General features: G+C 68.1%; 2 protein-coding genes across 20 annotated transcripts in view; one reads left to right on the forward strand and one right to left on the reverse strand.

Annotated features, from left to right (window-relative positions):
* The first annotated feature begins 1,600 nt into the window (after positions 1-1,600).
* LDLRAD2 (low density lipoprotein receptor class A domain containing 2) lies at positions 1,601-15,859 on the forward strand. The gene is made up of 5 exons (XM_075906298.1): positions 1,601-1,870; positions 10,723-11,178; positions 11,781-11,918; positions 12,123-12,263; positions 15,460-15,859. Exons 1-5 carry the CDS (start codon positions 1,789-1,791, stop codon positions 15,696-15,698), a joined length of 1,056 nt encoding a protein of 351 aa, XP_075762413.1. The 5' UTR covers positions 1,601-1,788; the 3' UTR covers positions 15,699-15,859.
* Positions 15,860-16,851: 992 nt separating this feature from the next.
* The window catches only part of HSPG2 (heparan sulfate proteoglycan 2), a 145,454-nt gene continuing 141,733 nt past the window's right edge, over positions 16,852-20,572 (reverse strand). For all 19 annotated transcript variants that reach the window (XM_075906281.1, XM_075906295.1, XM_075906288.1 and 16 more), the window contains 4 exons: positions 20,132-20,202; positions 19,212-19,295; positions 18,966-19,069; positions 16,852-18,545 (listed from right to left, as the gene is read on the reverse strand). In XM_075906281.1, coding sequence (XP_075762396.1) covers positions 18,373-18,545; positions 18,966-19,069; positions 19,212-19,295; positions 20,132-20,202 — 432 coding nt within the window. In that variant the 3' untranslated portion in view covers positions 16,852-18,372. The remainder of the gene's footprint in view (positions 18,546-18,965; positions 19,070-19,211; positions 19,296-20,131; positions 20,203-20,572) is intronic.

Below are 20,572 nucleotides of genomic sequence, written 5' to 3' on the forward strand. Positions count from 1 at the left end.
CAGAGGAGGGATGCGGAACTCCGCGGGCAGCCGGGCCGGCGGGACGTCCCCGACTCCGGGCTGCAGGCGGGTGCCAGCTGTGAAATGTGCAAGAATCCCTAGCGGGGGCAGCGCAGCGCGGAGCCTGGGGTCGGGGGGCTTTGAAATCACGCAGAGCCGGGGTCAGCATTTGCATATCGGACGAGTAGTCAGCTCGTCTCTTAACATCCCTCCTCCGCCCCCCCCAGCTGTCCAGGGCCTGGCGAAGTCTGTTGCCAGCCCTGAGCAGGAAGCTCACGGAACGGCTCCAAGGCAGAGGGCAAGAGCAGCACAGCAGTTGTGGGGGTGGGGAGCGGCCCAGCCCCATACCTTACAGGGAACTTAGGGGAGCCGCTGGGGGGCTGCCGGCCCCGCCCTGGTTCCCGTCCCCCAGGGGAACAGGCGGCTTTTCCAGAAGATCCTGCTAGTGGCCAAAGCAGGGTGCAGTGGGGGGGCCGCCGAGACACTACAAGGGGGCGCAGTGCAGCTTGAAACAAGCGCACGCCGCAACAAGCCAGCGCTTAGCGAGGAACCACTGCACCTGTTCGCTGCCCCCGCGCCTGTTCGCTAACCCCTGTGCCTGTTCGCTGCCCCCGCGCCTGTTCGCTAACCCCCGCGCCTGTTCGCTAACCCCCGCGCCTGTTCACTAACCCCGCGCCTGTTCGCTGCCCCCGCGCCTGTTCGCTAACCCCCGCGCCTGTTCGCTGCCCCTGCGCCTGTTCGCTGCCCCCGCGCCTGTTCGCTAACCCCTGCGCCTGTTCGCTGTCCCCAGCGCCTGTTCGCTAACCCCCGCGCCTGTTCGCTAACCCCGCGCCTGTTCGCTGTCCCCAGCGCCTGTTCGCTGCCCCCGCGCCTGTTCGCTGCCCCCGCGCCTGTTCGCTAACCCCCGCGCCTGTTCGCTAATCCCCGCGCCTGTTCGCTGTCCCCAGCGCCTGTTCGCTAACCCCCGCACCTGTTCGCTGCCCCCTGCGCCTGTTCGCTGTCCCCAGCGCCTGTTCGCTAACGCCCGCGCCTGTTCGCTAACCCCGCGCCTGTTCACTGCCCCCGCGCCTGTTCGCTAACCCCCGCGCCTGTTCGCTAATCCCCGCGCCTGTTCGCTGTCCCCAGCGCCTGTTCGCTAACCCCCGCGCCTGTTCGCTGCCCCCTGCGCCTGTTCGCTGCCCCCCGCGCCTGTTCGCTGCCCCCCGCGCCTGTTCGCTAACCCCCGCGCCTGTTCGCTAACCCCCGCGCCTGTTCGCTGCCCCCCGCGCCTGTTCGCTAACCCCAGCGCCTGTTCGCTGCCCCCCGCGCCTGTTCGCTAACCCCCACGCCTGTTCGCTAACCCCAGCGCCTGTTCGCTAACCCCAGCGCCTGTTCGCTGCCCCCCGCGCTCGCTGGCCGGACGCCGCCCTGTCGCCTGCAGGCACCAAGTCTGGTCATGGCCTGGAGGTTCCTGGACCCCCCGGCTCCTCTGCTGCTCTAGCAGATCCCCCCGTTGCCATAGCTCCCCAGCAGCCCAGGGCCTGGCAGGGCTGCGCTGGCTGAGGCCAGGACAGCAGGGAAGCTCAGACAAGCAAGAGAAGCTTTTTAATCAACTCCCAGGGCTGCCTTCCCGGTGCGAGACCGGCCGCTCCCCTTTGTTCCCGTGTCTCAGCAACGCCCGCTCGCCTTGCTCCCTGGAAGCGAGGGGCCACTGTGCTCCACGCGGCACCAGCTGCTGCAGGCCTGGCTGGTCCGGCCGCCTCTCGCGGCAGCTGGGGATTTGGGGCTCCAGGAGAAGGCAGCACAAAGATGCGGGGGCACTTGCCGGGGCTCCCAAAGTGGCTGGTTCTGCTGAACTTGATGGCGCTGGAGGTCACCTCCATAGAGACAGGTACTGCGGGTTTTCCAGGCCTTTGCTCCCCGGTTGGGCTGGGCCAGAACTCGAGCTCCGTCTGCCGTTTGCTAGTAGGGACCCGGCTTTGCCCTTGCGTCCGACGCGCGCCCGCCCCTGTGCTTCCCAGCGTGGCAGGCGGAGCGCGGCGCGGTGAACGGGGGGAGGCGCGCAGCCCGCGGAGAAGCTGCTCTCTCCCTGGTGTGCAGGGCGCTGCTCTGTGTGGGGACGGGCGGCTGGCGAGCGGCAGGCGTGGCTGGCAGCGCCCGGGCACAGAGGTGGGGCGCTCGGCACTGCTCTTCCAGGCACACAGGCCGGGGCCTCTGGGCTGTGCTGAGGCGTGCGCTGTGTGGAGGCTCATCGGGTCCCCGCGATCCCGCACCCCGTCTGCAGCAAGAACAGACTCCACCAGCCAGTAGAACACGGAGGGGTCATTGCTTCTCCGGGATACAGCCCAGCAGACGTGCCGTGGTTAAGGAGTCAGGGCCCGATGCCCCTTGAGAGCAGGGGTCTCCAAACTACGGCCCGTGGGCCGGATGCGGCCCGCGAGGCCCTCTCATCCGGCCCATGGAGACCTTTTTGTCTGGCCCCGCCTTCTTCCGCGTGCCGGTGTGACGAGGCGACCCCCGCCCGTCCCTGGGGCGCCGCCGAACGGGCCCTTCTTGCCGCGGGGGGGGGGCCCTGTCAGGGGTGTGCGGCGTGTACTCACGCCGCGCCGGGGCAGGAGAAGCGGGCCGCTCTGCTGACAAGCGGCCGCGCGGCGGCAAACGGCGCAGGGGGCGGGGGTTAGCACGGGCGGCGTTCCCCCGCCCAGACTGACAGGGCAGCCGGCCAATCAGGGGGCAGGATGGGCGGTGGTGGTAACGCCCGCCCGGCGACGTGCGGGGGAACGTGAACCCCGGCGGGAACTTTAAAAAGGTGACCCCTTCCGCCCAGAGGGGGGGAAGGAGTGAGCGGTGGCAAGCAGGAGGGGAGGACAGCATGCAGAGGAAGGGGAGAGCAGGGGGAAAAGCCCCCCCCCCCTTCTCAGGAGTCCAGACCCGACGGCCACCCAGACGGCAGGACCAGCCCCGGCGGGAGGGGTGGGCGTCTGGATATACGACCGTCAGCCTGACGGACGAATCAAAGGTGACCGCCCCACGGTGGGGGGAGGTAGAGGGTCACACGAGGAGGGAAAGGAAGCAGCCCAGGGCAGAACTCGTTAGAGTTGGCGGGCTGACGAGTTACGGCAGGAGCCCCGTCAGCCGGACCGGAGCCAGCTGGTTCCGTGTCCTTAGGGCCCTGGGCTGGGGCTGGGGCCCGTGAGTGAGGGTGGGCCCGGGCCCCCCTTTCCCTCCCCTTCAGCACTGGAGGGAGTGCATGGTCAGAGTACCGGCCGCGCTGCGACAGAGGGCGCAATAGGCAACTGAAATTCCCCGTCGTGAAAGCGGCCCCCGAACTGCTGTTTGATAGTTAATGCGGCCCTCGGGCTGAAAAGTTTGGAGACCCCTGGGCTAGAGGGTCCATCGCTCCCGCCCAGCCCTCAGCCCCGGCTCTTCCCTTCATGTTTCCCAACCAGCCACTGCCCTTTCCCCTAGGCACTTGCCTTGGAACCAAGCTACATCTCTGCCTGCGGCGTGGCGAGGGGGGGCAGCGCTTCGCCCCCCCCCCCCCGGAACAGCCGCGAGAAGCGGTGCGCCCAGGTCTGGTTAGCCAGGGAAGGCGCCTGAGCAGCACCCAGCCCAACACGTCCGTTGTGTGGCCCCGTCTTACCTCAGAGCCAGCAACTTCTCAGCCTGCAGGTCCCCAACCCGGGAATCGCCCTGGCGAAAGCCCAGTGCCCCGCCCCCGCCGGGCGCTTAGGTAACCCGTGGGCCTTGGGCGCGCTGCCCTGCTCCGGACGGCTCTCGGCTCGGACACTTACAGACGCCAGGGCGTTTCGCTGGGGAGCCAGCCCCTCGCCGCCCTGTGAGCACAGCGCAGGCAGCAGGGCCTGTGTCCCCAGAGGGTCGGCCTCGCCCCACGCGCCCAGTGCGATCGCATTGGAATCCCTTGCCAAGGAAGCCAGCTGTCGGGCCCCTTGGCACGGGCGGGCAGGACAGCTGGATGCAGGAGACGCTGCCCCCGCGCTTCCCAGACACGGGCTCCGGGCGGCTCCGGGCTGCCTCACTCAGGTCTCGCTGCAACGCCGCGGCCAGTGCTGGGTGCACTTGGCCCGGGACTGCTCCCTTGTGAGGGGCCATGGAACCAGGCCCTGGCAGTGTGTGAGGGGGAGACGCGAGCAAATACCGGAGCAAGCCTTGTGCTTTCTGCTCATCGGGGGGCGGGGCAGCAGGAGCCTGTGAGCAGGTGGGAACTTTTCTGGCCTCCGGGGCCCTTCTTCCTCCCGGAGGTGGGAGAGACTGTAAGGGCTGGACTCTGCTTGCTGCTCTCCAGGAGGGAGGGGGGTGAGCTGGGATGGCCCCAGCGCCAGCAACTGCCCTGAGGAGACAGTGGATGCTGTGCATTGCTGCTCCTTCTGGCTCGGTGAGGAACCGGACAGGGCTGGGCCGGGCCAGGCCACTCGCTGGGCGTCGGTCTCCGGTTCATGAGCCCGCTGCTGGGCCGGGCCAGGCCACTCGCTGGGCGTCGGTCTCGGGTTCGTGAGCCCGCTGCTGGGCCGGGCCAGGCCACTCGCTGGGCGTCGGTCTCGGGTTCGTGAGCCCGCTGCTGGGCCGGGCCAGGCCACTCGCTGGGCGTCGGTCTCGGGTTCGTGAGCCCGCTGCTGGGCCGGGCCAGGCCACTCGCTGGGCGTCGGTCTCCGGTTCGTGAGCCCGCTGCTGGGCCGGGCCAGGCCACTCGCTGGGCGTCGGTCTCCGGTTCGTGAGCCCGCTGCTGGGCCGGGCCAGGCCACTCGCTGGGCGTCGGTCTCCGGTTCGTGAGCCCGCTGCTGGGCCGGGCCAGGCCACTCGCTGGGCGTCGGTCTCCGGTTCGTGAGCCCGCTGCTGGGCCGGGCCAGGCCACTCGCTGGGCGTCGGTCTCGGGTTCGTGAGCCCGCTGCTGGGCCGGGCCAGGCCACTCGCTGGGCGTCGGTCTCGGGTTCGTGAGCCCGCTGCTGGGCCGGGCCAGGCCACTCGCTGGGCGTCGGTCTCGGGTTCGTGAGCCCGCTGCGCTTTTCAACTGAGGGCGGGGGGAAGCCGATAGGTGCGGAGGCGCAGGGGGTCCGGACAGAGGCCTTCCTTCCGGGAGGGTCTATTGATGGGGATCCTCCGCATCCGAGTCAGGAGGGGAGGATGGAAGACGATCAAATACAGGTCGGATCTGATGAGAAACAGCCAATGAAAAAGTCCCGTCCCATCTGTGATGGCGCAGTAGGAGCCCCCGACCCCGCACCCCCGTCCGCAGCCAGAAGTGGCTCCGCCAGCCAGGAGAGTAAAAGGTTTTGTGGCTTCTCCGAGGTCCAGCGCAGCGGAGGCTCCGTGCTGCCATAGGAGGCAGGGCAGAGCCTTAGTCCTCGTGGGGGGAGGGGTTCACGGGCCCCCCCGTCCTGGACTTAGTCTACTCCCTTCGTGCTTCCCCCAGCCAAGACCGACTGGACTCCCAGCGACAGGTCCCTCAGCCCCCAGGGGCCACGCCCCGGCTTTGTTCAGATCCCGCCACCTAGCCCAGGTGTCAGCTGGCTGGGCCGTGGCCTACGGGCCTCCCCCCGGGCCCTTCCCCCGCTGGGCACCGCACAGACACACCCGGTCTCTGCAGACCGGCACAGGGCCGTAGGGCTCGCACCCGGCACGGCACAGCAACCAGCGACTGCCCAGCCAGAGGGTCCAGGGCCACCAGACGGACAGCCCCCCCGCCACGTCGCACCCTCCCGTCCTGGAAGGGCAGCCAGCGAAGACGGGCCAAGCGCTGCGGGTGCGTGTGCACACGTTGCACGTCGACGCAAGCCGGGGGGACGCGGAGCGCCTCGGCGGGAATGAGGCCAGCGCTGGAGCAGGCAGCACAGAAGCTTGGCGGAAGGACAATCCAAGGGGCGCGGCCGCCCCAGGGCAGCAAACCCACGGGAAGGACAGGACAGGTCGCGCTGGCGGGGGAGGGGCGCCATACGTGAAAGGAGCCGGGAATCACAGGAAGTAAAACTGTGAAATGAACCAAACTGTTCCAGAGAGTCTCCGTGGAGCGCGAGTCCCTGCTCCCGGGATAGCCAGCCCCGCCTCCCTGGGGACTCCGGAGCAGGCCACGCTCCCCGGTGGGCCGGGCGCCTGATGGTTTAACATGAAAGGAGACCCTGAGCAGCCCAGTGGGGGTGCTGGATAGTTGGGGACCCCCTACCCACCGCCGTGCTGCAGGCCCTTACTCCTAGAGCAGGGGCAGGGGACCTTTCTGGGTGGGGGCTGTGACGACGCGTCGGGTTTCCCCATCTCCTGCACTCCGTAATGGCACGAACAGACCCCACCAGCCAGTAGAATAGAGGGAGTTTATTGCTCCTCCAGGATACAGCACAGCACAGATGTCATCCGGTTACAGGAACTGGGGCTAGGATGCCTCAGCCCCCCTTGAGATGGGGGAGACTGGGCCCCTAAATCCCAGCCTGTTGCCGAGGCTGTCTCCTCCATGATCCCAGACAGAAACTAACTAACTCACTTCCAGCCCTGCCCCCAGCCAGGGGCGGCATCCACCTTCCTTTGTTTCTCTCCCTGGGGGGTAGCTGGTCGGACAGGTTGAGAGCCCCTTGCCTAGTGACTCATCCCCTGTCCTGCTGGGCCGTGATGCTGACAGCAGCCAGTGGGGGTCACCCACAGCCCCAGCCTAGCAACCAGCAAGGTGCCAACACTACGTCACAGGGGCCACTGACTCCCAGAAACCTCAGGCGGGGGCTGCGCACAGGTGAGATGCCCCGGATGAAGGAGGAGAAAGACGCTCCCCTCATTCCTCTTGCACACCAGTGCCTGGGGGGCCCAGCTAGTAGGGCTGGAGCACCAGTGTGGGCTCCCAAATGCTGAACCTCAGGGGCCGGACCCAGGCCTGGCCTGAGGTTCCTCAATCCTGTTCTAAAGGAATAGACAATGGTGGTGCCTCCAGCTGGCTGGCCCTGTACACCCTGCGTGGGGCACCTTGGGAGCCTCCAGAAATAAACGTATTTCAGTAAGAATCTGGCTCCAACTCCAAAACAACCATTATAAATAATTTGCATCTAACTGAGTCAATGGGTGTGACGGCGCGTTGGGGGTCCCCCATCTCCTGCACCCCGAAATGGCACGAACAGACTGCACCAGCCAGTGGAATTGAGGGTGGTTTATTGCTCCTCCAGCCCAGCGCAGCACAGATGTAATCTGGTTACAGGAACTGGGGCTAAGAGGCCTCAGTGCCCCCTTTGAGATGGGGGGATCCCAGCCCCCTCCCCAGTTCCTTCTTCCCTGCTTTCCAGCCAGGAACTCACTCACTCTCCTCCAGCCCTGCCCCCCAGCCAGGGCAGCATCCACCTTCCTTTGTTCCTCTCCATGGGGGTCAGCTGGCCAAACCAGTTGGGATACCCTCTTTGCATAGTGACTCATCGCTTGGCTGCTCGGTGGTGCTACAGACAGCAGCCAGAGAGTTAGCAGGTTACCCCCCACTACGTCACAATGGGAATGACCCCCCCTTTCCTGAGCCGCTTACACAAACGGGGCTGCAGACTGACCTGGAATACAACCAATTGGCAAAGCACACCGAAAGAGATGGAACTCGTCTCGCTGGCATTCGCCCTGCCATGCTGTGTGCCACCCCCGCGTCGGCCCTCCCCTGGGCACACATGCTGGCGGGCGCGCATGGAGATCTGAGGCTGGAAAGGAGACAGCCCCGGGCAGGGTTGTGGGTCAGTCCAGCCAAGGCAACAAGCTGCAAAGCCCCTTGGCCGCTGGAGCTGGCCCCACCAAATGCCAGTGGCTCTGGCTCCCTGGGCAGGTCACTTGGCCTGTCCCCTGTGCTCTGTCCCAGACAACACGTTCCCACACTGCCACAGCTACTCACCGCAGCTCTCTGCAGGGCGATGCGGGCCCTTCTCAGCCACAGCACGGCCAGGTCCCTGCCCTCCAGGGACAATCCCCTCCGGTCCCTGAAGCAGCCTGCTAGACCTCAGCCCCAGCAGGCTCTCAGCAGCGGGCTCTAGGTTCCAGCAGCAGCTCCTGGCCTGGAAAAGGCCCCACACAATCTGGCTCCTCTCTCCCGGTTGGCGCCCCCAACTCTCCCTGCACTGCCTGGAAGAGAGCAACAGTTTCCCTCCTTTTTCCCAAGGCATCATGGGAGTTGTAGTCTCTAGTGCTAGCTGGCAGCTCAAAGGAGCCTCCCAGTGCAAGTCAGAGCTCCTATAGTGAAGGGAGCCTGCAGTCAGACTAGGGCAGCCGGGGTCGGTTGCCGCGACAGCGACTGTGGAAGGTTCAGGGAGATTAGAGAGGGTATAAAAAGCCCGTGACAGTAAAGGAGGGTTTCCGTGACCCCAGTGACTGGCCACACGTCACCTCGGGCTGGAGGCAGACAGAGACTTTCTGGGAGCAGCTGGTCCTGGTACCAGAGCTGTCCCAGCCATAGGACAGTTCGAAGCGGCTACCCCAGGCCCCACGCTTTGGGGGCCCACAACAGCTGCCTCAAGCATCCTGTGGCTGGGCCGGGCTCCCCGGTTGATGTTAGCCATGGCGCCCAAGGCAGGCTGGGCGATTCCCAGCAGGGCCGGGACCCCCCGCGCTTACTGCAGTGGCGGGAGCCGGGGAAGCAGAGCGACCCAGCAGCCTGCTCTGCTCCGCTGCCCCGCCCCCTCTCAGCCAGGTCGCTCCACTTCCCTGTGGCAGTGGAAGCAGAGTGCCCTGGCCCCTGCCCAGCCCATGCCACTGCCCCGAGCAACGTGGGCTGGGGGCTGTCCTGGCCCCGCGTCCCTGGAGACAGCCCTGCCTTGAACCCCCAAGGGGAGAGGCAATTCTTGGGGGCACAGGAGTGAGAATAAAAGGAAAGTCTCCATGCTCCATTTGAATCGCTGCTCTGGGGTGGGGCGGGGGACGAGGGGGCCAGTGTGCAGCTCCGTGCTGGGGCCGGCGGGCAGAGGTGACCTCCCCTGAGCCCTCTTTCAACATTCGCTCAGTTGTGTCAGGTTTGAGGCCTGTACTTGGTTTGGCGCAGTGGTCCCCAACTGGAAGAGAGCAACAGTTTCCCTCCTTTTTCCCAAGGCATCATGGGAGTTGTAGTCTCTAGCGGTGCCTGCGGGTGCCTTGGCGCCCGCCGGGGCATTGATGTGCACCCGCCTAGTGACCAGGGCTGGACTGAGCCATTCTTGCGTCCCGGGCGCCTGGCAGCCCCCAGAGGTTGGGGACTGCTGGTCTCTTTTTGGTTTGGTTTTCTGAGACGCAATCCCATTCCAGGCACATCCCACTGTCCTGGCCCAACCCAGCCCTGGCCTCGCTTTAAGATCAGACAAGAGGAAGCTACATCCCAAATTTGGTGGTCCTAGCCCCTCCCGTTTAGGAGCAGTTCTTGAGCAGACAGACAGATGCACAGACAGAGAAACTCTCTCAAAGAGGGTAGGTCTACACTACCCTCCTAGTTCGAACTAGCGGCACGGGGTTCGAACCAGCGGGGTTTTAAAAATGGCGGCGCCCGGCTTATGCAAATGAAGCCCGGGAAATTCAAATCCCGGGCTTCATTTGCAAGTGCGGTATGCCTACATTACCCTCCTAGTTCGAACTAGCGGGGTAGTGTAGACATACCCATATGGAGTAGATTTAGGGGTGGGGGAGTGAGCTGGGAGCCACAGGCCTGTGCACAGTGTTGGGTCCAATTTCGAAAGGGAGGCGAGTTAAGGAACAGGGGTGGGAGGGAAGTGGGATAAAACGAGCCCCCCGTTTCGGAGGAGAGCTCCTGCCAGCCCAGCCTGGCCGCCGCGGCACGAGGAGAGACACGGGCGTGTGGCCGAGCTCAGTGACCCGGTTCCGGGCGGGACGAGAGGCGCTCAGGGGTGGAAGCGGACGGGGCGGGCTGTGTGTGGACGGGGGTGGCGCTCCGCTGCTGGCAGGGGGCAGTTCCTGCTGGGCTGGAGCTCAGCGTCGTGGGTCCACCGTGTCCACGCTCGCTGGCTTTCTGTGACGGGCCGAGCGCTCGCCAAGAGATGCCGTGTGTATGGAACGCGCCCGGGAAGCAGGCGACGAGCGGCTGCCCCGGGGAGGCCGGGGTGTGTAAGTCCACGGCCCCCGTGCAAGGGGGCTGTGGGTCATCGGGCCAAGCCGCGAGGGCCTGGCGCCGAGAGCCGGCAGCCTGGGGGTGTCTGCATGGGCCTGGGGCTCTGGGGGTGCCTCCCTGTCGCTCCTGCACCAGCCCACGGGGCTGTTCTGCCTCATGAGCCCCTTTGCTTTGGCCCTCCACGCCCGCCCAGTGCAGGGGCAGGGACGCGTCTGCCTCCCGCCCTGGGGCCAGGCTCCTGGTCCTGCCACAGGCGGGCGCCCAACGGCAAATGATGGGAACCCCTTTGATCTGGGGGTGCAGCCCCTCCCCCCCCCGCGCCGTTCCAGCCCCTGAGGCCACAGCAGAGCGCGAAAGCCAAACGGACGCCAAGAGGCCAGCGCCGGCCTCCTGCCCCCCGGGCCCGGCCCTCGCACTGCCCCATTGTGCACCGGAGCTGGGGGGAAGGGCCCGGGCTGCTCCCTGTCAAAGTGCCTCCTGCAGGCCTGGGCCCAGGGCTGCTCTGTAACCCCTTCCTGCCTGCTGCTGGGTCTGTGCATCCCCAGAGCAGGCCGCAGCCACGGGGCTGGTGTGCGTTGCTGGGGCCCAGCCTGCTCCCGCCCCAGAGGTGCTGGCAGCGGGAGGGAGGCGGGCGGGGGGATCGCAGGGGCTGGCGCGGGCCCGGCTGGGGCCTGACTCCTGCGCTCTCCCCGCAGTTCACCTGGTGGAGCTCTGTGGCCAGACCCTCCGAGGCGACGGGCTGATCGTGGACTCGCACCGGGACTCCCGGCGCTACTACTTCGTGGCCCCGGGGACGGACTGCGCCCTCACCATGCAGGCAGCGCTGCCCAGGGACCAAGTCCAGTTCCACTTCCGCTTCTTCCTGGTGTACAGCCTGCCGCCGCCCCCGCCCAACGCCACCCGGGCGCCTCTGCCCTCGGACGCCCCCCGGCCCGGCCAGCGCCCGGCCAGCGGGGCCTGCCAGGCTGGATCCTACGTGCAGTTCTACGACGGCCGAGTGGGCGCTGCCGAGCCCCTGGGGGCCCCGCTGTGTGGGAAGAGCATCCCCCGGCCCGTCCTGTCCTCTGGGGACCACCTCACCCTGCGCCTGGTGACGCGGGGCCAGCAGCCCCGGGTGGATTTCGTGGGCGACTTTACATCCTTCCGGCTGGGTGAGGGGCCCTGGGTGCCGGGCGCACGAGCTCCAGGGCCTTGGCAGTGCCCAGCCCAAAGCCCGGCCACCCAGTCCCGCCCCACGCTGCACGGCCCACGGCTGCGCCCTGCACACCGGCCATCCCGGGCCTGAGTGTGTGAGCCCCCTGCAGATTCCCCCGCCCAGAGCCCCTTCCTGCACCTCAAACTCAGCCCCACGAGCCCAGGCTAGGACCCCTTCCCCTCGGCTGCGGAGGCAGCCACAGACCAGAGCAAGTGAGACCAGGGCAGTGCCGGGCCGGTGCGGGGGAGACGCTGCCACGGGGCGGTGCCGGGCTGGTGCCAGGGAGACGCTGCCCCGGGGCGGTGCCGGGCCGGCGCGGGGGAGACGCTGCCCCGGGGCGGTGCCGGGCCGGGCGGGGGAGACGCTGCCCCGGGGCGGTGCCGGGCCGGGCGGGGGAGACGCTGCCCTGGGGCGGTGCCGGGCCGGCGCGGGGGAGACGCTGCCCCAGGGTGGTGCCGGGCCGGGCGGGGGAGACGCTGCCCCGGGGCGGTGCCGGGCCAGGCGGGGGAGACGCTGCCCCGGGGGAGGGCTGGGCCGGGCTGACACTCTCCCTTTCAGGTTTCAACGTGTCCGAGTGCCGCGAGGAGCCCTACTTCCGGTGCCGGAACAGCAAGTGCATCCCGCGGAGCCTGGTGTGCGACCCGACGGGCATCGACAATTGCGGGGACGGCTCGGACCAGGCGGCCCAGTGCCAAGGCCAGTGCTGGGGGGGCCCAGCGAGCCGACATGCACCGAGGGATGGGCCATGGGGGCCGACCCTGCCTGCTGCCGGAGGAGCAGGGGCTGAGCGGCTCCCTGGGGCCTATAGGAGGCAGCAGCTGGGGGGCTGCGCTCAGGGTTTTTGCTGGGTTACGGCCTCACGGGCAGCTGGCGCTCACCCCCTTTCCCATCCCCCTCCAGGCTGGCCTCCCGCACCAGCATCTCTCCAGCCTGCGAGCAGCCCTGCCGCCGCCGTCACCCCCCACGCCACCGCCTGCGGGGGGGCAGGGGAGAGCCAGCCCCTGGCCCCAGACACCGCGCCCCGGAACGGGCCTGCTGCAGGTACTACGGCCGAGAGCCGTGCCAGGCCCAGGGGTGCTCAGCGCCTGGCCTATGCCCTGGGCTGGGCTGGGCTGTTCCCCGCGGTACCGGCGGGCTCAGGGCATGGCCAGGATCTGGGACCCCAGCATGGCGCTCCTCTCGCCCCCCCACATCTGACGGGGGGGGCTTTGGAGAGGCGGGGGCAGGGCGAGGGCAGGCTCTGTGGGTGGTGAGCACTCCTATGTATTTTGGGGCTGCTTGGGTCCCAGAGCTCCCCAAGTCACACGGGGGGAGGGGCTGAATGGGAACTAACCATTGGGCAAGCCTTCCCTTCCAGTGCCTTGCCCTGGGGAGAGCCCTGGCCTGCGCAGTGTTTGTGCCCCTTGTGCCCAGCCCAGGCCAGCACCCTGCAAAAGGTGCAATGCAATGAGAGCGCTGTGAGCGTGCGCGTGTGCAATGAGAGCGCTGTGTGCGTGCGCGTGTGCAATGAGAGCGCTGTGTGCGTGTGCAATGAGAGCGCTGTGAGCGTGCACGTGTGCAATGAGAGCGCTGTGAGCGTGCGCGTGTGCAATGAGAGCGCTGTGAGCGTGTGCAATGAGAGCGCTGTGAGCGTGCGCGTGTGCAATGAGAGCGCTGTGAGCGTGTGTGCGTGTGCAATGAGAGCGCTGTGTGCGTGCGCGTGTGCAATGAGAGCGCGGTGTGCGTGTGCAATGAGAGCGCTGTGTGCATGCGCGTGTGCAATGAGAGCGCTGTGAGCATGCGCGTGTGCAATGAGAGCGCTGTGAGCGTGTGCAATGAGAGCGCTGTGAGCATGCGCGTGTGCAATGAGAGCGCTGTGAGCGTGTGTGCGTGTGCAATGAGAGCGCTGTGTGCGTGCGTGTAATGAGAGCGCTGTGTGCGTGCGTGTAATGAGAGCGCTGTGTGCGTGCGCGTGTGCAATGAGAGCGCTATGAGCGTGTGCAATGAGAGCGCTGTGTGCGTGCGTGTGTGCAATGAGAGCGCTGTGAGCGTGTGCAATGAGAGCGCTGTGAGCGTGCGCGTGTGCAATGAGAGCGCTGTGAGCGTGTGTGCGTGTGCAATGAGAGCGCTGTGTGCGTGCGCGTGTGCAATGAGAGCGCTGTGTGCGTGTGCAATGAGAGCGCTGTGTGCATGCGCGTGTGCAATGAGAGCGCTGTGTGCGTGTGCAATGAGAGCCCTGTGAGCGTGTGCAATGAGAGCGCTGTGAGCGTGCGTGTGTGCAATGAGAGCGCTGTGAGCGTGTGTGCGTGTGCAATGAGAGCGCTGTGTGCGTGCGCGTGTGCAATGAGAGCGCTGTGTGCGTGTGCAATGAGAGCGCTGTGAGCGTGTGCAATGAGAGCGCTGTGAGCGTGCGCGTGTGCAATGAGAGCGCTGTGCGCGTGCGCGTGTGCAATGAGAGTGCTATGAGCGTGTGCAATGAGAGCGCTGTGTGCGTGCGCGTGTGCAATGAGAGCGCTGTGTGCGTGCGCGTGTGCAATGAGAGTGCTATGAGCGTGTGCAATGAGAGCGCTGTGCGCGTGCGCGTGTGCAATGAGAGTGCTATGAGCGTGTGCAATGAGAGCGCTGTGTGCGTGCGTGTGTGCAATGAGAGCGCTGTGCGCGTGCGCAATGAGAGTGCTATGAGCGTGTGCAATGAGAGCGCTGTGAGCGTGCGCATGTGCAATGAGAGTGCTATGAGCGTGTGCAATGAGAGCGCTGTGAGCGTGCCGTGTGCAATGAGTGCTATGAGCGTGTGCAATGAGAGCGCTGTGTGCGTGCGCGTGTGCAATGAGAGCGCTGTGTGCGTGCGCGTGTGCAATGAGAGCGCTATGAGCGTGTGCAATGAGAGTGCTGTGTGCGTGCTTGTGTGCAATGAGAGCGCTGTGCGTGTGTGCGTGTGCAATGAGAGCGCTGTGTGCGTGCGCGTGCAATGAGAGCGCTATGAGCGTGTGCAATGAGAGCGCTGTGTGCGTGCGCGTGTGCAATGAGAGCGCTGTGAGCGTGTGCAATGAGAGCGCTGTGAGCGTGCGCGTGTGCAATGAGTGCTGTGAGCGTGCACAACGAAAGCTGTGTGCACGTGCGCAACACGTGGTGTGTGTGTGCACAAGAGCGCTGTGAGTGTGTGTGTGTGTGTGTGTGTGACGGGGAACCACCCACCACCGATAGGCCCTGGGTTAGGGCCCCCCACCCCTTCTCCCCCGATCCCGGACTAGGAGCGGGTCCGGTGAAAGACTAGGCCTCGGGACCTGTGGGTCGAACAGTGCGGTACTAGGTACCCCGCCACAGCGTGCAATGAACTATGTGTGTGAGTGTGCAGAGCTGCGTGTGTGTAATGAGAGTTGTGCATGCGCGCGTGTGCAGAGCTGTGCGTGTGCATGTGCAATGAGAGCTGTGTGTGTAATGACAGGTGGATGTCTGTGTGCAATGAGCTGTGTGTGCGTGTGCAGAGCTCTGTGTGTGTGTGTGTGTGTGCGTGCGCAATGAGGTGTGTGCAACAGGGTGGCTGTGGATGTGTGCAATGAGAAGTGTGAGCATGACACGTGGACAGAAGCAATGAGGTGTGTGTGCCCGTGTGCAATAACAGACAGGTATGCGTGTGCAATGACAAGTGTGCAAGCCCAGGCCTGTCCGCGTATACACGTAATGACGAGTGTGGGCAATGGGACTGTCCTGGCAGATGTGCGTAAGGAGCTGCTTGTGCAAAGAGCCATCTGTGATGTGTTAGTGTTCGTGTGTGCACAATGACGTATGACAGGCGTGTAGCAATACACCCATGTGATGACAGATCTGTGCAGGCGCGGGTGCCGTGCTAGGAGCAGTGGAGGCATTTAGAATGTGTGTGACACAGCTGGCTGCATGTACCATGCGTGTGCACCGACAGGCGTGTGCACCGCTCCCCTGTCCTGTGGTCCTAGGCGCTGGCCCTGGGCAGGCAAGCAGGGGGTCAGTTTCTGGCTCACAGGGATCCCGGCCAAGGCCTGGCCCCGCACCAGGAACCTGCCTGGCCCCGTCCTGGCCCAGCCCTGCCGTGACCATGGGAGAGGCAGCGCCTGGCAGCTGCCCCTGGGTCCTGCTCCTGGACTCGTGCCCCCCGCAGGGTGCAGCGGGCTCGTCCCACCAGTCCCGAGGCGCAGGAGGGCCCGGGCGCTCCCCGAGCTTTGGGGGCAGGCTGGCCGAGCTGGGGAGGTGGCCGGCCCTCACCCTGTTCCTTCCTGTCTAGGTGAGAGGAGTCCCCCCTTCCTGCTGGCCCTCAGCATCCTCCCGGGCCTGGCCGCCGGCTCAGCCCTGCTGCTCTGGTGCTGCTGGTCCCCCGGCTGGTTGGTCTGGAGGCTTGGGGCCTGCCGCTTCCTGCCAGGCTGCAACTCCATGTGGGCCTCGTGCCAGCTCTGCCCCCACAGCTGTGCCCGCAGGGCCCCTGGCAAAGTGGGGCCGCAGCAGAGCACCGCCCTGGCCGTCTGACGCCCGCGGGCACCGGGCCGGAGCAGCAGGGAGCTCCCTTCCCAGCTGTGCCACAGACGCCAGGTGGGGTATTGGGGGGCCTCTCCCACTGCCACACGCCTCCCCCAGCGATGCCCCAGTCTCCTGCCCTGTGCGGCTGGGGCCCCATCCTGCAGCCTTCTCCGGAGAGCCCCTGCCCCAGAGCGACGGAGCCCGCGGCCTGGGGGGGGATTTACCCGACTCCAGGCCCCAGGCTGCCGCCCTGGCTCACAAGGCGCCCCCCATGGGGCAGAGCTGGCTGGGCGGAGCCGGCGTCGGAGGCGAACGTCCGGTGCGGGTGCGGGGTCGCTGGGGGCCATGGCGCTGCTCAGTGAATGTTGCTGCTGCAGGGGGGTGGGTGTCGGCCAATGGCGCCTGGGCACCGCCACAGGCCTGGCCTGTGCAGAGGGGGGCAGCCAGGCGAGCAGCAGCACGGCCCTGACGATGCCCCTCAGCGGGGGCCCAGCCACCTCTGCCCCGCTCTGCTGGGGCCGGGCAGGCCAGCCTGGGCACCGGGGCTGCTGAGGGCGGAGCCAGGCCCGGGCAGCGCCGTGCTCGGGGGCAGACTCCATCGCGGGAGGCGCCGTGGCCCAGCGAGAACAAGGGGATTCCCTGCACGTGGGCCTGGGTGTGGAGGGCCCCGAGGGCCCCAGCACTGGCCTGGGCTCGGCCCTGCGGACACTGAGCCGGGGGGACCCGCCTAGCAGGGGGCGTGCGCCCCAGACGGACGGGGCAGCCGGGCGCCTTGCTCTGGGGGCGGGAATCCGGCTCCTGGAAGTTTCTCTCTCCACCTCGGCTCGTGCAATAAACCTTTCACTGGGCAACGCGCCAGGACAGGCCGGTGAGCTCGGTGTCCAGCGGCCTGGGACTGCGCTGGCCGGCTGGGCCTGCCCCTGGGCTGCCAGCCCCCAACTCCTGCACCGCTGGGAACAGCCGGCTCCCCGCCCCGCCGCACGGCAGGCCCAATGGCTACTCCTGGGCGCAGCCGAGGCTGGGCAGTCAGGCAGGGTGCGGGCCTGGTGCTCTGGGGGCGCCCCACACTCCCCAGGGGCTGGCTGGAGCCAGGCTGGGACTGAGCCCTCCGGCCTGTCCCAAGGCAGGGCTGTCGGGGAGCAGAGCAACGGGGCCCAGCCAATCTGGTTCAGCACCATTTATTTAGGAACAATCAGTCACCGACCCCCACCTCCCACAAGGGGTCCTGGGGGGTCCCGCGAGGAGGCGCCAGGCTGGGGGCAAGCAGGGCCCGTGTTCCCATCCCCTAGGCCTGGCTTCGGCTGCTCCCCCACGGGGCTCTCCTGCCCCCGGGAGCCTCCTGCCAGGGACCCTGCAATGGGGCTGGGGCCCACAGCTGGTTGGGGGCTGGGAACAGACACCAGGGCCACAGGCACAGCTGGCAGCAATCAGCTTAACGGGGCCACATCCTGGGGCCACCCAGCCCCAGCTCCACTGGAGCCAACAGGCCAGCGCCCCAGCGCTGCTCCCCCAGGGCTGGCTCGGCTTAGGGGGCCCAGTGGATGGGGAGGGCCCTGGCAGCCCCTGTGCTCAGCCCAGCCGGGCGGTGGTGAAGCAGGAACCCAGTGGAAGAGCACGAGGTGGACGCAGCCTGGGGTCAGGGGCTAACAAGGGCAGGAACCAAGCAGCCCAGCTCCCGGCTGCCCTCCGGGGTCGCCACCTGAGGGGGAGCGGTTCCAGCTGCAGGGCTGGGGCGGGGCAGGGCCGGGGGGCTCTCGGCTCTGCTGGGCAGGAGCAGGGAAGGGCTGTTGCAGGGGATCCGGCTGCCACCGCGGAGGCCGAGTCCCGGTGCCGGTGCCGCTGGCATGAGGGAGGGGCTGCAGGCGGTGGCAGGGGGTCCAGGCCTGGCGCCGGGCGCGTGCTCACCTCTGGAGAGCGGGCAGCCCCCCCGCCGGGCAGGGCAGCTCTCAAGGGCCTGCCTGCAGGTTGTGGGGTGCATAGGGGGCAGCGCAGGGGGTCCTGCTGCTGCAAGGCACTTGGGTCTGTCCGCCCGTCGGATGGGCAGGAATATCTTTGGGGTCCCACTGCAGCCCTGAGGGGCTGCCCCAAGGGACACGTAGCAGCCTCTGGCCATGGGATGTCTGTGCGGGGCCCTGGAGCCAGCCGGGCGACCCCGGTGCAGGCGGGACGCCGGCCAGGGCAGCCCGACAGCCCCTGCGTGAGGCCAGGCCGGCGTGCGGCACGGAGGCGGGAGTGGCAGAGGCAAGGTGGCAGTAGTGTAAACGAGCCAGGCTGCGGGACCTCTGCCCTGGCACGGCGGGAGGCCTAGGCCTGCTGGCCCATGGAATGGAGGGGTGCGAGCGGGCTGGCTCCCCCCAGCAAGCGGCTGCGCGGTGCCGGCTGCAAGGCGGGCAGGACGTCCGCCCCCCTCCCTAGCTCTGGGTGGAGTCGTGGGGGTCTCCTGGGCCGGCTGGGGGCACGTGCTCCGAGTGCAGCAGGCAGGGGTGGCCTTGTGGGGCGGGGCGTGGCGAGGGCTCCCGGCGGGCGGGTCCAACGTCTCCTCGGTCGCACAGACGCACCCACCCCCACTGGCTGGGGGGCGGCAAAGCACCATTGTCCTCTGGGTTTCTTACAAAAACGGATCATGGTAATAATAAAACAGCCACTGTCCCGGCGTGGCCCAGGCCGCGGGCAGGCGCCCGGCCTAGGAGGGGCACTCCCGCGTGTTCACTCCCGCCTCGGCGTGGTGCTGCAGGTCGATGGGCTGCGGGGGCAGCTGGCCCAGCCGCTCGCTGCTCAGCACCAGGTTTTTAATGCAGCCGGTGATGCCCGAGAGGAACTTGCCGGCGGTCAGGGCTCGGATGTCCGGGGCGCCTCCTGGGGCGAGAGGAGAAACAGTCACCAGGGGGCAGGAGCAGGGCACAGCCCCCGGGCCAGCACAGCAGCACTGACATCCCGCGCGCGTGGACAGGGAGGGAAACTGAGGCACGGGGCAGGCTAAGGACACTCAGGGGTTTTTGGCCACAACTGGGGATGGACCCTCCCCCCTTTGTCCCTCTACTCACTACAACCCTCCCTCCTTGCCTGGGGGGTTTATGGGAACTCCCGGGTGACCGTGAGCCGATCCCCAATCCGGGCCTTGCTTCCCCTGGGCCCCACTGCCGATGCGACACCCGTGGGCTCTGCAGGGGCCAGCCATGCCCGGGAGCTGCCCCATCCCTGGGCCAGGCCGGCCCGTCACTCCCGTGCCAGCCCACACGGCCCCTGGCGCTCGCCGGGCCCAGCCCCCAGCCTCACCTATGTACACGCTGCCCTGCGTGTTCACCATGACGTTGCTGCCCGGCGACTCCCCGCTCACCAGCTCCTCGCCGTCCACCCGGATGGAGCCGCGCCGGCCCTCCCTGCGGGGCAGAGCCAGGGGTGAGCTGGGCTGGGAGCAAGGGGGCAGGGGGAGGAGCCATGGGGAGCCACGCCCACTGACGCCAGTGACCCCGCCCACTGCTCCCTGGCAGGGCTGCCTTGCAGCGATGCCCCGCCCCTCACCGAATGGCCGTCACCCTGTGCCACTCTCCGTCGTTGACGGGGTCCTCAGACACAATGTTGGCTTCACCGCTGCCCAGCTGGTAGCTGTGGGGGAAGGGCTGGCATTAGCACCGCCTGCGAGTACTGGGGGCAGCGCCGGCCTGGGGGTGGAGCTGAGGTGACGGTGGGTCTGGGGTCCCAGGCAGGGGGCCAGGGATCCATGTGCAGGCAGGTCGGGGGTGGGGGAAGGGGAGTCGGGGATCCCGGGGGCAGGGGCAGGGATCCCGGGGGCAGGGGCAGGGGCAGGAGGGGCAGGGATCCCGGGGGCGGGGGCAGGGGCAGGAGGGGCAGGGATCCCGGGGGCGGGGGCAGGGGCAGGAGGGGCAGGGATCCCGGGGGCAGGGGCAGGGATCCTGGGGGCAGGGGCAGGAGGGGCAGGGATCCCGGGGGCAGGGGCGGGGGCAGGGGCAGGAGGGGCGGGGATCTCGGGGGCAGGGGCAGGAGGGGCAGGGATCCCGGGGGCAGGGGCGGGGGCAGGGGCAGGGGCAGGAGGGGCGGGGATCCCGGGGGCAGGGGCAGGGATCCCGGGGGCAGGGGCAGGAGGGGCAGGGATCCCAGGGGCAGGGGCAGGAGGGGCAGGGATCCCAGGGGCAGGGATCCCGGGGCAGGGGCAGAAATCCCGGGGCAGGGGCAGGAGGGGCGGGGATCCCGGGGGCAGGGATCCCGGGGGCAGGGGCAGGGATCCCGGGGCAGGGGCAGGAAGGGCGGGGATCCCGGGGGCAGGGATCCCGGGGCAGGGGCAGGAAGGGCAGGGATCCCGGGGGCAGGGGCAGGAGGGGCGGGGATCCCGGGGGCTGGCAGGCTCCGGGAGAGGTGGCTGCAGGCTCACGCCCTGGGGGGGGGGGGGCCCACCGCTCCTCAGTGGCGCCAGGGCCGCTCACCTGAACACCAGGTGCCCCCCTCTCAGGCCGAGGCTGATGAAGTCCTGGGCTTTGCGGGGCTGCCCGTCCTCCTGCGGGGAGAGGCATTAGGGGGAGTCCAGCCGGGGCAGGCAGGGGAGGGAGCAGCTGGCGTGTTGGCCGGCACCGTGCTCACCGCGGGGTGTCCTGCCCCCCGCCCTCAGCCAGCAGGGGCACCCGGCTCTGTCCTGCCTTGTGGGCTGCTCCCCCTCCCGTGCCAGCGCAGGCGCCGGAGACCTGCCTGGCACCCGGCCCGCGAAGCCGGCTGGAGCGTGTGCCCTGCCTGAGCAGCCTGCCCACGGCTCCCTCCACGCCCTGCCCCCGCCCCCTGCGCCGGCCTGGCCCCCCCGCAGCCCGGCGTCCCTCCCTGTGCCCCCGCCTCCTGCGCCGGCCTGGCCCCCCGCAGCCCGGCGTCCCTCCCTG

This window comes from Pelodiscus sinensis, chromosome 23, assembly GCF_049634645.1.
Source record: "Pelodiscus sinensis isolate JC-2024 chromosome 23, ASM4963464v1, whole genome shotgun sequence".
Classification (NCBI taxonomy): Eukaryota; Metazoa; Chordata; order Testudines; family Trionychidae; genus Pelodiscus; species Pelodiscus sinensis.